The 13,909-nt window shown below is 39.0% G+C and overlaps 1 protein-coding gene across 2 annotated transcripts in view; it reads right to left on the reverse strand.

The window, feature by feature from the left end:
* LOC137265310 (cilia- and flagella-associated protein 43-like) overlaps positions 1–13,727 on the reverse strand; it is a 39,501-nt gene extending 25,774 nt beyond the window's left edge. The window contains exons 1-13 of one of the 2 annotated variants that reach the window (XM_067800674.1): positions 13,613–13,727; positions 11,731–11,981; positions 11,111–11,204; positions 10,603–10,770; positions 9,925–10,180; positions 9,667–9,790; positions 8,180–8,262; positions 7,363–7,494; positions 5,926–6,042; positions 4,459–4,539; positions 3,612–3,760; positions 2,598–2,701; positions 373–516 (exon numbers count right to left, since the gene is read on the reverse strand). In XM_067800674.1, the coding sequence (XP_067656775.1) occupies positions 373–516; positions 2,598–2,701; positions 3,612–3,760; positions 4,459–4,539; positions 5,926–6,042; positions 7,363–7,494; positions 8,180–8,262; positions 9,667–9,790; positions 9,925–10,180; positions 10,603–10,770; positions 11,111–11,204; positions 11,731–11,981; positions 13,613–13,641 (1,732 nt within the window). In that variant the 5' untranslated portion in view covers positions 13,642–13,727. The remainder of the gene's footprint in view (positions 1–372; positions 517–2,597; positions 2,702–3,611; positions 3,761–4,458; positions 4,540–5,925; positions 6,043–7,362; positions 7,495–8,179; positions 8,263–9,666; positions 9,791–9,924; positions 10,181–10,602; positions 10,771–11,110; positions 11,205–11,730; positions 11,982–13,612) is intronic. The other variant, XM_067800675.1, reaches the window with a different exon arrangement.
* Positions 13,728–13,909: the final 182 nt, after the last annotated feature.

A 13,909-nucleotide genomic window follows, 5' to 3' on the forward strand; every position in this document is an offset into this window, starting at 1 on the left:
AAATGCCTTGTTCTGCAATATGCACTGTACCTCTCACACCATTCATAACCTATGACTTAGGGAGTGATGATGATTTTTATGGAGAAGGATGTACAATGTGAATAGTCTCACCCTAAAATTTATGTACAAAGTTTAAGTGACATCCCTATGAAAAAAATCAATGTAAAAAAAATCAATGAACCCCCTCCCCACACATGGGTGCTAAAGTGATGACCTCCCTACCCCCCCAGCACAAAATGGGTGTCCTCGCCCCATAAATAATGAACAGTCCCTTACATAGGCCTGTCACAGCTTTAATGCGTTATACAACAGCCAGACATTGCTCTGATAACACAATTCTGATGACACTTACAATAAAGAATTTGTATGTACCTTTGATCAGTGTGTCTGTTAGAGTGAAGATTGTGAGTTTGTTTGCCCCTTGTTCTTTTTCATGCTTATCGTTGGTAGTCACAATGACTTGCAATATCTGTCCATTGGTGAAGTTGGTGATGGATTTGATGCTACCGTCCACAACTGCAAAGAAAACAACAGAAATGGATGAACACAATGTTGGTGGTGCTGTTTACAGTATGTTCTGGAAAGTTAAGCAACACTAGTCATGGACAGTCAGGGGATATTATAAGTTATCACATTGTGTCAAGGGAAATATGGGGGTTTTATCAGTCCCGAGAAAGGTCGTATACAACCTTAAGAGGGACTGATAAAAACCTGTATTTCCCTCGACACGATGTGATAACGCATTTATCTAGGTGAATGTTTTCACTAAATCAAAACAAAACAACACGCATCGAATCGACTTGTGTTTATATGAGTGAGATGCCATTGCCACCTCAGTGCACCCCACGTTACTAAAGGGTTGTTGATGCATGCTTTTCTCACTTCCCGTCGTCACCGAGGCGTAGCGGGGTGATATGACTTTCGTAGCGGGAGTACATGACTTTTACACTCCCGCTCGCAGAGCGTGATGGATGGTCACGTGGACCAATCAAAACTCAGCATTCTTACATGAAGCTAGATAATAACTCTTGAGAGGTTTTAGACTTTGGTCATCCCCACACTGAAGCCCATAATGTACATGCAGCAGATAGTTTCATGTTTGCTGGTTTTTTTATACCACGCCTGAAATGAATCATCAAGTCTGGACCAGAAAAATAGTAAGTTTCAACCAAACCAGACCTCCAAATTAGCTGCCTTGTTGCGCATGTGGTGTCACTTTAGGCAAGTGATTTCCTTAAAAATTTGGCTTTGTGTAATTTGGTAGTCACGACGGGGTAACTTGCAGCATTTCACAACTTTGGTCATAATCTCTTGTATTCTGCCATGGGAACAGAGAATGAAATCTGTTGCACACTGACACACTGACCACAGTAATGATAAAGTGCTGTATGAAAGCTCCTGTGTTCTGTGGAAATATAGTGCCATATAAGTGATCTGTTTTCACTACAAACACAGACCTGTACATGCAAGTGTGATGACCTAGTTAGGATGAAATTCAGTGGGAGCTGTATCACAAACTTTTGAATTGTCATAATATGAAACACAATGCAACTTTCATAGAATACACCACTCATCAATATTCTACTTATGATTGATGCATATCAATAATCATATATCGCAGAATGTAAATATTCAAATCTGGACCATATAGCCTAGTTACTGAAATTATGAACTTGACAAATTTAAGAGCTAAATTCTACTTCAGAAACTGCTAAGAGAATTCAGTCCAGTATTCTTGAGTTTCTCATGAGTTTCTATCAAACGAAAATAGCAAGTGATTTATTAAACTGCCTTGAACAGTTTCACTTATAACACAGCCTGTCTGCTTGATGTGGAAAAGTCCTGAAGTGATCCTTAAATGTTTGCCACTTTTGTCAACAAGCTTTGATATGGCATCTAACTATAACCAAATTCTGGGCATATCGGAGATCTAAACCCATGACCTATATTTCAGGAATATGCATGGTATAAAATCTTCACATTTTCACATTTGAAACCAAGCTTTATCTGGGGATGGCATATAGCCCAGTTGATTTTGGTGACCTTCACATCATTTTCAAGGTCACACCGACACTTTGAAGGTTTCAGCAAGAGGTTTGATTTGATAATTTGCAGTGGGGGATTATGTCACCTTAGTGACAATGCTTGTTGAAACTTGTTTTCAAGTTTAAACGCGTGTTTTGTCATCACTTTTTATTATTATAGTGTTAAACAGTTTGGGTACAGATCAGTTAGGTAGATCTCATGAGTGTATTGTCATTGTGTCTGTTCTTCCAGATGGAGTGATCAGTCTCGCTGACTTTGTTGACACATGTCATAGGTTCCCAATTGCTCAGATCGATGCTCATGCTGTTGATCACTGGACTGTCTGGTCCAGACTGAATTATTTACAGATCACCGCCATATAGCTGGAATATTGCTGAGTGCAGTGTAAAACACAACTCACTCACTCACTCACTCACTCACTCACTCACTCACTCACTCACTCACTCACTCACTCACTCACTCACTCACTCACTCACTCACTCACTCACTCACTCACTCACTCACTCACTTACATTCAATTCCACTGTTGTGATATCACCTCTAGCTTTTACCTGTATAGCCCAGCACTTTGAACTTCTGTGATGGTCGTCCATCTGCGACAAACACCTCATCTCCCTCAGGTGCAGTCAGGATATATCTCCCATTCTCATCGAACCTGAAGATCACAAGAGGTATCGTTAAGTTTCCGCATCTTATTTTCACCTCAAAATGTCACAAAATAACATGATTAACCTGGACAAAACATAGTCTGGATTAGAATACTATAACCACTGTCACTAGTTTTTTTGTCATCAGAGTTCATTCCAAGGCAATACTCTTGCTCCATACAGTTATCTATTGTAATAACACCCTTTGCGATACCATTTTTTTTGGTTAAACTGGGGATAATCTCTGGTTCCCAATAAAAGGCCCAGCAATCACACATCTTCATGGCATCGGAAATAGCCTATCAACAAATGCTCGGTTGTGTTCAATTTAATCATATTATAAACAAGCGAAATTCAGAGCGGATTGTAATGAAAAGTATTCCTTGTACAAATCCTTGTATTATATATTTTCAGATACTTTAGAAACATTCAGGGTTTTCTTGATTAATCATATGGATAGCAGAGCCTCATACCAACTCATAAACGACAACTTTATAAAAAAAGACATACCATCATCCAAGTACTTAGTACTTCTTACAATGTTTGCTGTGAAGCAAAACACCATGTTACAGCACGAGTAAACAATGAAAACGTGATAAAATGTTTCATTTTATTGGATCATATTTAGTCAAATTTCCATTCATAAAACATTGTTCCCTGTTATATAGCAGTCGTGCAAAGCACAAGGAAAATAGGATTTTACTTGGCCTTTATTTGTGTTTCTTGCAATGCAGATATCTCACAATGCAGTGGTTCATCCATGGACCCTAAGTGATGGCATGGGATGACTGTAACTCCTAACAGACCTCGCACCAAGAATGAACACAACAGCCTCAGACATATTCACAAACTGCCATGGGGCAAAACTCTGCTGTAGTTGCACTGTTACTGCCAGAAATTGTATGCAAATGAACTTACTGTAGGTGAGTGACTGGCCCACCATATATGCGGAACCTGTGTACGATTCTCAGTTTCTCAACATCTGTCAGGTCAACACAGTAGATGTGCCCTGTCATCGAGCCCACCAGAGCGATGTGAGCTAGGGGACTACAAGCCAGGGCTGTTGCCTGAACAAACAGATATAATAAACAGGATTGTACATACAATAACAAGCTGTGTAAAATAATGGTAGAGTGAGCTGAAATCTGATTTCTTGTAAGACATTCTAAATTCTTTCTTATTTTTCTGATTACAAATTTAAACACAAATTTGAAATCATGTCATTCAGCCTGGTTAAATGGATATGATGTTCCAACCATATTAAGTGCAATCAATATTTATCAGGATAACTTTGATGTAATTGTTATATTTGATATTCGTCAAAACAGATGGATTCCAATCTCGCAGAAACATCAGATGTCACCCACTGAGTCACAACGTTGAGAGTTCAATAGACAGACTTAAACAATGACATAACTTTTGCATTTTACCACATTTTGTCCACATTAATTTTGCTTTTACAGATTTGCAGTGGCTTGTGAGTTGGATATTAACTGTCTTTAAGTCCAGTCTGTCTGCACTCATTTACATCATGTATGTGTACAGCAGTGAAATGTCATCAACTGGACATTTCTGCTGGTTACCATGGTAGCACAATAATGATCTTGGACTGCTCATTTGTGACGCCATTCTGAATATACATCACAACGTGATTTGAATGACATCACCACTGCTGATGGCACAACAATATGATTGTGCATGATATTGTATGTGTCAATACATTGTGAATAGTCAGGCATGTCATTTCTTGTGATGAGTCTGTTACCTGAGCTCCTATGCTGATAGAAGACATGAGCTGTCCACTGGTGACGTTCCATACTTGCACTTCCCCATCTTCACGAATACTCTAAAACAATGCATAAAATCTGATGTTGAGACAAACTCCCTCAACTTTATGAAACATTTAAAAAGAAAAGAAATCCAGTTCAGTTTAGTGATAAAAAGTCAAATGTTCTGACAAATGGAGGTAACTTTTCCATTTTTTCCAATTTGTTTATTGTTTACACTCAGCATAAACAACAGTCCATCTCCAAGATGGCTGTCCTTAAATAAATGAGTTTGGACCACACAATAGTTATTGCAACTGCAACAACAATGTATCGTCATTGGAGTATGATGACACACTATCACCCAGGCAACTGTTTCTGACCAATAAAGAAGCAGGTATCTCCACTGGGTAACTGATCATAAATTATGAAGTGAATTTAGTTTTATGCCACATACAGTAACACCCTGTTTATTTGAACCTCAGATATCTGGTAAAATTGCTCTCTGTAAGCAAAAATTCCTTAAAATTAATCCACCATGTTGTAAAATTAGCAACTTATTTGGAAATTTGGTTTACACAACCTGACGGTCATTTTCAAACACAAAACGCTAAATTATGTGCATTTTTGTCTCATATATTCGGATGGCTGAATACCTTTCATTATTTTTACACACGCAAATACCAACTGGCCTTGTGTGCCCTAACATGAAAGAAGACAGCAGTCTTTGAAGTGTGAGAAGACTAACTACCTGTAATTATCAAGGTGACACTGAGTTAATTTTGAGGCATGTCAATTTGCCCGTCAATGACAAAATGTTAATGGAAAAAGCACATACTTTGGGCGATAGCATAGGTATCACAAAATTCACTTATTCTCATGGCTGGTTAACATGGTTTAAGTCTAGACATAGTGTATCGAGCAGTGAACATGAAAGTGAAGCACTCAATAAAGATTATTACTCAACAAAGATTGGAGGCTTATAACGTTTGTTTCTTTGTACAAGCACATGTGGTCCGTAGTTCAGATATCCACCAATTTGTTTATCTGGACAATTTCAAGAAAAACACAAGTGTTTGGATAAACGGGGCATGACTGCATTACACTTATAAGGCAGCCATCTGCAAATAATTATGTCTGGACCACACAATCTAGTGATCAACAGCATAGGAAATGATCTACACAACTGGGACATGATGACATGTGCCACCAAGTCAGCTTGCCTGACCACCCGATCCCATTAGTCGCCTCTTACAACAAGCATGGGTTACTGAAGATCAATTCTAAACCAGAGCTTCATGGGTCAAATTATGAAAGAGACTTGATAATTTTGTACACAATCAGTCTGGATAAACTGTCCACATAACATACAAATCAGTAAGATAAAATCTCTAATCATGAGATAAATGGACAAAATGGTTGGATTTCAGGAATGATGAGAATCAAGACGACAGGTAATTACTTACAACAAATGTTTCAGATCCTGTTGCCATGGCAGAGACAGCAATGAACTGTCCATGGTGGAAATCTCTAAGAAGGTATAAGCTTGCAGGGGTGCCGGCTTCATACAGATGAATGCTGCCCTAGAAATGTCACAAAGATTAACACAGATCCTGGCAGTTTTTAAGTAATCATGATAGTAGAAATAACACATTGTCAAATCCACCTAAATATTCACAAACACTTCATACTATTTACAATTTGAAGCAAGCACATTTCTATTTTTGTATTTTTCTAATTTACTTCATTACATGTACAGTTTGTTATCTGACGATACATGCAGTAACATTCTAGTTATACACAGCATCATGTATAAACAATTTAGCTTGGATCAGATAAACCAGTGGTTGATGTTATGAACACCTGTCATAGGACACAGTGACATCAACCAAGTCCCTAAACACGGCCATTCCCTTGACCTTTATAACAATTACTGAGTGCTCTAGACTTATTCATACCTGAGCTATAACTAGGCTTGATAAACAACAAACAAATACTTGACAGTGTAGACAATGCTGGTAAAGGACCCTTCATAATTAATGGCTAGAGTATGGGGGTAATGAAACGAGGCATGCACAATGTGAATGACATCCCCACCTAATTTATGTACAAAGTATGTGATCCACGTGCCAGTCATATGCAAAATCAAAGCCCACCCACACCCCATAACTACCCCTCATCATCATCATCATCATCATCATCATCATCATCATCATCATCATCATCATCATCATCATCATCATCATCATCCATAAATTATGAATACTGGCTAAAGAATATTTTGAATAAACACCAATTGTTGCCTGCTTGGCCTGGTGGTTCCCATCCTCGATATCTCCTGGATATATGTTCCGATAAGTCTCCACTATACCCTGGATGCATCTACGGCTCTGCCAGATAAATTTATTACCTCCCTTGACTGTCTTTTGATCCAATCAGGTGTCTACGCTGGGAAGTTGAGCGAACCACTCACAACTCACTTTCGTTTTTTGAATTATCTAACCGATTATACTTGGCAACGGAAACAATGCAGAGGTTATTTGGAAGAGGTAGAAGGATCGAAGTTCGTGCATGTGTTGTTCTAAAGTTTCAGACCTGTCAATTTGCTTGTATTATTTCCCTAAAATCTGAGTCGCACTGCGAGCAAACCTTCGCAGTTGCGACTGCTACCTTTGTTGACACTGGCATGCTCGGTTATAACGGCGGCCTAGCTGATTGGCTACTGTGAGAAGGCGGGGCCAGCAAAGAGAGGTAATAAATTTATCGGACAGAGCCGTAGATGCGTCCAGGGTATAGTGGAGACTTATCGGAACGTATACCCTGGAGATATCGAGGATGGGTGGTTCCATACATGAGGGTTGTTCCTACAGACAATCTAGGCATAATTCTGTTGGTAGCCTCACCTTAGGAGAACACAGGGCCATTCTGCCAAAGCTGTGGGAGAAGGCCAGAGATGAAATGGGCACTCCGATATTACACTGCTCTGCTACCTTGAACTCATCACCGCTTGTCTCAATTCTTCTCAAAATACCATCCTGGACACAAACAATCAGAATTTGATATGACAGATATTAATAATAAGAGTACAAGAGAGAAAAGACCTGTGTGAAGCAGTCTGTGCTCAAAACATAATATTGACATAAATGGAACCAAACTTAATTTTACTAGGCTCAGACTTTGAACTATGTTGAATGACTAAGTTGCAGAAATCCAGCCTTGTGACATAACTGAAAGTATGAGGTGAGGGTAACACTATCACCCGACAACACAACAATGGCTGCCAGCTGTTCATATTGCACACCTGTCTACTGTGAAACAGCTAAAAATGCTTGGACTGTCCCCAGACAAAGATTTGGCCCCTTTCATTTTTTGGCATTTTTCTGCTTTATAATAGATTTTCACATGTTACACAATTCTTTTGAAGAAAGGCACACTCAAATTCCCAATTGTTTGTAACCATGAAGGAGAAGATTATCACAAGGGTTCTTCTCTCTACATTCTGAATCTGTTCTGAGACTGAAATATTTTCCAGTTGAGCTAAAACTTTCATGCATAACCTGCCAAGCAAAACATGCTTACAAGTACATTTGTTTATTTTTTTACAGATTTTGCATAAAGAATTTTGACATTCTGAAGTTAAAAGACCTTTGGGATCATCCATTTCATGGATAAATTATGTCTCAACATTTTAATAGTACATTATCTTGAATTGATGCTTACAGTTCCCACTGCATAGAGCCCTTTTCTGTGTAAAGCAATACAGTTGACTGATCCTTCTAGAACCATGGCACTGAGCTCATCAGCTGAAACAAGAACCAGGAACAGCCTTGTTCACAAAACCACAGAGAGCACAGGCAATGATGCAAAGATGGCCCAGACATCTTGGGCATTGACAATCACTGTGAGATTTACCTCCCTTCTGCATGTCAGAAACCTGCAACTATGGGTTTGCATTTCAGCTTCCAGGGTCAAGGTCATCTGTCATCATCCAATTGATTAGTGCCGGTGGGGTAGCCTAGTAGTTATAGCCTTCATTTGTCAGCCAAAGACCCGGGTTCAAATCCCCACATGGGTACAGCATGTGAAGCCCATTTCTGGTATCCCTTGCCATGATATTGGTGGAACATTGGTGAAACTGGCATAAAACCAAACTCACTCTTTCACTCACTCCAGTGAAATATATATTCTTTCTAATTTCATAAATGCAACCCTGGATCCATTCATCATCCAAGCTCTGCTCTGGAAGTGAAGGCACCATCTCAAGCTGAAACATCTCCAAGTTTGACAAAACCAAGTCTTTCAAAGTATATTTATATATACCTGTATTTTAACTGCAAAATATTTGTTCACTTTTAATCTCTTGCTAAACTTGCAACCATCACCAGTAACTTAGGGTAATAGTTAGCAGTCCTGCTGGGGTACCATAATGGAAGCTTAGGTCCTGTAGGACCCCATGGACCGTGAGTAAGTGGTGATCTTACCTCACATACTGGTGATCTGCAGTTCAGTTTTGTGTAAAATGTTCTAATAGTCAGACAATTTATTTTTCTATGGCTGATATATTACTAGGTATCATATTGTCTTTTGATGACAGTTCTTTATGGTATAGGAACTTGTTGAATAACTGAAATATTGCCAACATCATGGAATGTAAATTATAAATCACTCAATCTAAATTAGAATAGTGAGTAAGTGGGTACTTTTAGCAATATTCCAGCAATATCACAGCTGCCGGGACACCAGAAATAGGCTGCACATTTTGCACCCATGTGGGGATTTGCACCTGGGTCTTTGGTGTGATGAATGAGCACTTTAACAACTAGGCTACCCAACCACAAGTAACTTAGAAAAGAATTTCCAGGGCTCATTGTAATTTGATAAGATGAATATTTATAGTATCATGGTCTTCACAATGAAGCTAGTGGGGAATAGTTCCAGATAATGGGTGTGTCCATCATGATAGATGTCACAGTCTGGTATGCACATCCAATTCAGATACATCATGGTGACTCCAAGTCAACCAGTCCCTGCTTTCTCCCCTTCACCAGCAACAGGTCAGGTAACAACCAGTGTCATCTTTTAATATTTATAACACAACCAGGAAATGAACCACCAGTCTTCTGTGCACTGGGCACCTGCTTGACCCACTAGAACACCCACAAGATAGCTTAACTCTGATTATCCCCAAGTGATATGCATTGTCTTACCTATTGGCTGACTGTCCCCAATGCTGGTCTTGCTGTGTCCTGCACTGGTGGCGCGGGACCTGGGGGTCTCAGCTGCTGGGGGTGGATAGTACAGCACCCTAGCCTTCATCAGCTCCCCATCAATCTGGACACACAAACGTCACATTATTTAACTACCTGTGAAAATGTTTTGGGGAAAAGACAAAGTTGAATGAAAGATGCATTTCAGGCAAAAATTGTCAGACAATCACAAGCAACAGATTTATGTGTGTAACCTACCTTTAACAGGTGTCCGCCCTTGCATCCGACATAGATATCTCCTGTAGGGGTCCAAGTCTGTGACACTGGTGACACCCTGACAGTCTGATCTTGAATCTCAGACAACCTCTCGGCCATTTCTCCCACCAGTCCAGCAATGGCTGCTTTAGGCAGGTCTACTGTGTACTGAGTCATTCTGGTTGATGCCCGGGTCAACACATCCCTCTCCTTCTCATCCTCTGCCACATTGGGGTCTACAGGGGGCAGTTTCACATGTCTGGAAGAAAACATTTCATCCATATCAAATGTTACTGTCATGTGCTAGAATGTTAAAAATACACCTCTGTCACTGAAAAGGGGAGAAAGGAAAGACATAAACAGTGTGGGCTCACAACGAGATTCTCAGGTGAAACGTTACTGTTGATTTTCTTCTCTGGTAAGATCAAGTTTCTTCATTCGAGTCTCTCACACACAGGAATGTCTCCTAAAGGTGCACACATACCAAGGCAATCTGACTGGTTGAGAGCCGGTGACTTGTAGTACGACTTACAACTTGGCTGCAACTAGTTCAGTGTGATTTAAAACCATAACATTTGGATGTTCTGGTGTTCCAACTAGTTGAAACTGTTTCAAGTTACAAGTTGTTACTGCAAGTCACTCTATGGGAATGCATTTTTAAATGAATACAAATGTATTTACTGTGGCAACAAGATGTATTTGTCATCTGCCTGCTCCGTCTGCCAGACTGTGATGGCTTTGTCAGTTGTCACACAGATCTGTCTCCAGTTGCCAGGATTGAAGCAAATACTTGTTGGTGGGGTGGACCCGATCTTAACTGAAGCTAGCTTCATATTCTTCTCATATTTCCTAGAAAACAGAAATAAAATAGATAACAAGTTCTACTAAAGTTGTATGCTTGTTTCAACAGTTGTGCGGTCTGATGCATGCTTCTTTGTAGAAGTGTTGCCCAAAGCTGGTACTTCATTTCTGGTGTTATGAGAGTGAAAATGTCACCTAAACTGTTTTCACATAATGTCTTTACTTTCATGAATGCTGAAAGTACATGTAACACTCTTCATACAAGTAAGGGAACAAAACAGAACAAGATATCTTTATTGCAAAAATTATAAAACAAAGAAATTGTCTGGTCTTCACACAAAAAAATATATGGGAGTGGAATCATGAAAAAATGCATTAGGAAACATACCAGAGAGTCATTTCGAAATCTGGCAACCCTGAAAGGCTGAGAAGGTATTCACTGGCTGAGAACACAAGCTGCTGAAATTCGAGTTGAGCCCCACCTAAAATGAGAATACTATGATCAATACAACTGAACAGTGACAGTCTTTTTTTTTGTATATAATGCATTCGAATTTTGACCCCATTATGATGTTCACTGGCAGAAGATATCATTGATAAGGGATTATGAAATAATACATTCTCCTATGCAAAGATAGTGGAAATATAAAAACATACATGTCTTAGAGAAGCAGGTTATAAATTATTTTGAAGTGCACTGGTAAGCTATTCTTGAAAAGGTTTGTAACTCTATGAATTTCTTAAGCCCATTCTTAACACACTGGATATGATCAAAGTTAAGAATTCTTAGGGCTATGAACATTTCCAGAACAAGCGTGCTGGGCCACACGAAAGTATTTAACATGAAGTCCACAAAGAAATGTCCTTTTGTCAATTTACAACTCTCAGACTGGCATCCTAGGTAATTATAACGGATAGATGAAACACCAGTTACATACAACAAACATGACTTGTCTTTTGTCTGTGAAACAATTAATTGTTTTTACCATGTTTGCAAACAAGACTCACCTTCCAGGACACCAAGCTGTCTCATTGTTGGATACACAAACACATATATCTTGGGATTAAGACACTGTTCTGCCATTGCAAAACACTTGTTGATTTTGTGAGCTGTAAAAGGGCCCTGTCCATTGCCCTTGAATGCAAACACAGTTTCCAAACCATTTTCAGCCACAAATTTGATGCTTTTGCCACACTGGAAACAGATAATGTCTTTGTCAATGTAATGAGCCTCTGTGCCCTCATATCCTTGAGTCCACCTGAAAGGAAGAACATCCATCATGATGGGTGACTACAGAGGCTATTTTCACTGTTGCTATTAGCAATTTCACAATTCACAATGACCTGGCGCTAGTGTTGGGAATTGGTTAAAATCTCATAATTGATGATCGATTTATAACAACTGATCAGTCTTCGAAAATAATTGCTTAGCGACATCTATCAAATATTCCTGGCTCTGTTTGTTAATGCACAAAATACAAAGAAAAAAAAACACATACTTTTTTCGAGTTTTTTTTTTCAAATTGCACAAAATGCATTTGCAAATTTTACATCCTTGAAATAATGACTAGTATCTTAGAAACCTAAAGTTTCTGGGGTCTTCAAGGTAAATTCACAAGGCTGACTAAATGGAACAAGCTGGTAGTGCTTATGAAATTTAAACACACTGTCAAACAACCTTGCGAAAAATATTGCTAAAGCAAGTAAGTGTTAAAAAATTGTTTGCATTCTTTTATGAGAAAACATGATTAATTGACTGCTTGGTCATTTAGTCAGAGAAACTTTGATTATTTCAATTAATCGGACCACCACTACCTGGTGCATTGTCAGCAAGCTTTATGATACGATACATGATTAATTTCGGGTAAACTGCACTTTACGGGTCCCCGGAAGTGTACGTGACAGACATGCGCAGAAGCCATATTTACATCAAAGCGAGCACTAACGCTGACGCCATTTTTTGTTTACTCCGGCGAGTAACTGCCGCTGTTTTATGGCCTTGTTTGACCTATTAAATTACCTATGGGTTATAATCGACTAAACTAAACTTTTGCCAGTAAACACGAAAATGAACTCTAATTTTATCTAAAATGCCTCCTAACGGAGATCAGCCCGCTCTCGCGTGCTTTTCTTTTATATATGACGCGCAAGCTCGCGCCGAAGGCGCGTACACATTACTATAGAATACATTCTACTTCCGGGTGACTGCCGAAGGCAGGGACCCGTAAACTGCAGGTGTCCCTTAATTTCTTTTATTATTGATTCATATTGCCACATAGATCAATTATTACCTAGATTAACTGTAAATAATGGATGGGACAATGAGTTTTATTAAACAAGAAAGGTTTTCATTTTAATAGTCTGGGTTCTAGGAATATGACAATTTGTCAGAATGAGAACTGCAACCACCTGTGGCATATGCATTTGTCTTGACATGGCAGAGAGGAATGTTCTTCTGTGCATGACATTTCTTTGCTAAATTAATTTAAAAACAATCATGAAAAGGATGGACATGCGTTTTGGATGGAAAGATGTGTAAGTATGCGTAAGGATACCATCATAATTTATTTCACAACTAGGTGAACTGATGAGAACACGATGAGTGGCCACAGGTGCTCGAGCGTATCCAGTTCATTATATGAAGTTAATTATTCTTTCTCAAAGTATGCAATGAGTTTGGGGTTTGGTATTATGCATCAAACTCATCCGTGAAATCAAGAAAATTAAACTAAAGGAAGAAAACAGTGACAGGCCTATCGTAGGGAACGAGGCGAGCGGCACAAATTCAGTGTTTACATTTTGTATTTTTCATGAATAACGTATTTCTGGCATTTTTTAGACGTGGTCTTGTTGGTACTATTACCTACACGTTTCAGGTACCTATACTTACGCGAGCTCTAAGGTTCCAAACTGATCCATTATGCAAGATGTCTGGTTCAGTTCAAGATTATAGATGCATACGACATGAAATGATGCTCAATCCTCCATGTTGTGAGTGTGTGGTTGCCAAGGCTGTGACCTCTCGCGAGATATCGGGAGCGAGAAATGGAGGAAGTGGCAAAGGTCATATGAGAAAATGTTAGTCGATAAAATATAGTATGATTATTTCTACCATTATACATGAACGATGACAACAACGGTGTGATAAATCTACAATTTTGTAATATTCCTAAAATGTTTACTAGCA

Source organism: Haliotis asinina, chromosome 15 (genome assembly GCF_037392515.1).
Source record: "Haliotis asinina isolate JCU_RB_2024 chromosome 15, JCU_Hal_asi_v2, whole genome shotgun sequence".
Classification (NCBI taxonomy): domain Eukaryota; kingdom Metazoa; phylum Mollusca; class Gastropoda; order Lepetellida; family Haliotidae; genus Haliotis; species Haliotis asinina.